Raw genomic sequence first — 2,174 nt, 5'->3', positions numbered from 1 at the left:
AGAACTGCCCTCCATTATGCAGCAGCTAATGTTCATCAACAATGTGTAAATTTATTGCTCAATGCTGATAGTGTAGTTAATATGACAGATATCAAAGGTTGTACACCATTACATTATGCTGCTCCATTTGATTCTGATGCAAGGTATGTGTTATCTACTATCTCTTTGCTCTTCTTTTCAAAATTTTAGATTTGAAAAACAGCAATTCTGTTGCTGAATTCATAGTGATACATATTTTTATTCAATGGGAATATTTTGTTCACAATTAATAAGTCAATAACTAAAAAATGGAATATTTGGTATAGTTTAAACTCATATATTTATATTGTAGAGTTGTAGAGTTGTTATTACGTCATGATGCCCGTCCAGGAATAAAAGATGATGATGGTTTTAATGCTGTTCACTATGCAGCCCTCAAGGGACATAAACTTGCCTTAGAAATGGTAAACATTATATAAATTTACATATAAATTTACATGGACAGGTGTGCCATTTGGGAGGAGAGGGGTGGGGGGGTAAATAGTCTTGAGAAGTAAAAGAAAATCACATAATTCCTTAAAAGAAGGTATCTTAAATTTACAAGTCGTCATTTTAACATTCAAATGCAGATAATTCAGGACACACATGGATTTGAAGGCTCAAATTTCAACAATGAGCTGTGAACACCATTACGGATTAGTTCAGCTACAAAATTTTAGTTTATATGAGACTAATGTATGATTGGTCAAAAAATGGCCTATCTGTGCTTTTAAACTTATTTATATTGCTACTTGTTACATATTGATTTGCCTCAATAAATAACACAAATACAGGAAACATTTACTTTCTTTTTTGCATCATTCTACAATGCAATATGCATACATTATAATTATCAAGAATCATAAAAATTTTACCTGTTTATTCAGTATCATTGATGCTCACGTTTTTTTTTCTCAGTTACTAGATCTTTCAGCTACTAATTTATTAAGAAGTGGTGCTCCATTTTCACCTGGTCATTTGGCTGTAAGTATCAGTTTTATACATGACAATGTTGTATTCGGAGATATGGACCCTTTAATTTTGAAATAACGTTATATATTAGATCAAAGTTTAAGAAAACTATACATAGCTCATTATTTCATAACATGCTTTTTTGACTCAAATTTTGATTGATCACTTTGTAAGTTTCTGTAAACTACTTAATATAAAATCATTATATTATATTTCAGTCGTATAATGGTCATATAGAAGCCCTCCATGCTCTATTAGGTAATATGATGAGCTTAGATGTTAAAGATATCAATGGTACGTTTTGAGCATTATTCTTAATTTGTACTCGTTCATCAGAATGATTGATTAGGGGTATTTTTTTTCAAGTCATTTTATGTTGATGAAAAAAATTTTTTGTATTTTAAAAACTTGTATTTAATTACATTGTAATATTATTACAGGAAGAACAATGTTAGATCTAGCTTGTTGGAGTGGTAATGTAGATTGCGTTGAAATGTTACTGATGCATGGTGCTAAGATATTAGTTCATGATAATATTACAAGACGTACACCTCTTCACTCTGCTGGTAGGTCTAGTTCTTTACTTGATAAAACACTATGATACTTAATATTAACAGTATATCACTTGTATTGTTATATACCCTTACTAGAATTTCACTATATATTATGACTTCTTAATATTGTCTAAAATGGAAAAGACTTCAATAAAAAAGGTGAGCAATATTGATATATGGTTAGCTTCTTAAGTCGTAAACTGTTAGCCATTTAATAGTTGATGTTGAATTATAATATTTTGATTTATTGCAGCTATTAATGGCAATCAGAAATGTATCAATCTATTATTAGAAACAGCTGATGATAGTAATATTGTAGATTGTACTGATGCTTTCGACAGGTAAATATTTATTCTAAATAATCATGTTTGAGAATTTGAAGTATCTATAGTAATTGGTGATTGACCAGGTATTACATTACCATGACATTTTTTGTTTGGACCAATTAATTTTTGTGAGAAAATTGCACCAGTTTTCAACTTTCAAACATTTCTTTTGAAGGTAAACATAGATACCCCTCTTGCCAGAAAATTAAAGTAATATTTCAACATCATACATGTTATATTTGTAGAACACCACTAATGTTGTGTGTAGCTAATGGTCATGTAGATTGTACTATATATTTATTTC

The 2,174-nt window shown here is 29.5% G+C and overlaps 1 protein-coding gene across 1 annotated transcript; it reads left to right on the top strand.

Moving 5' to 3' along the window:
* Nucleotides 1-458, top strand: LOTGIDRAFT_139105 (hypothetical protein; the record flags this gene model as incomplete). Its single annotated transcript, XM_009049277.1, has 2 exons — nt 1-143; nt 332-458. Coding segments are annotated over 2 exons (270 nt in total), but the record flags the coding sequence as incomplete, so codon positions are not given.
* Nucleotides 459-2,174: the final 1,716 nt, after the last annotated feature.

The sequence above is a fragment of the Lottia gigantea genome (assembly GCF_000327385.1).
Source record: "Lottia gigantea unplaced genomic scaffold LOTGIsca_133, whole genome shotgun sequence".
Taxonomy (NCBI): Eukaryota; Metazoa; Mollusca; class Gastropoda; family Lottiidae; genus Lottia; species Lottia gigantea.
Note: the sequence above shows the minus strand (reverse complement) of the source record. Positions and strands in the feature narration are given on the sequence as shown.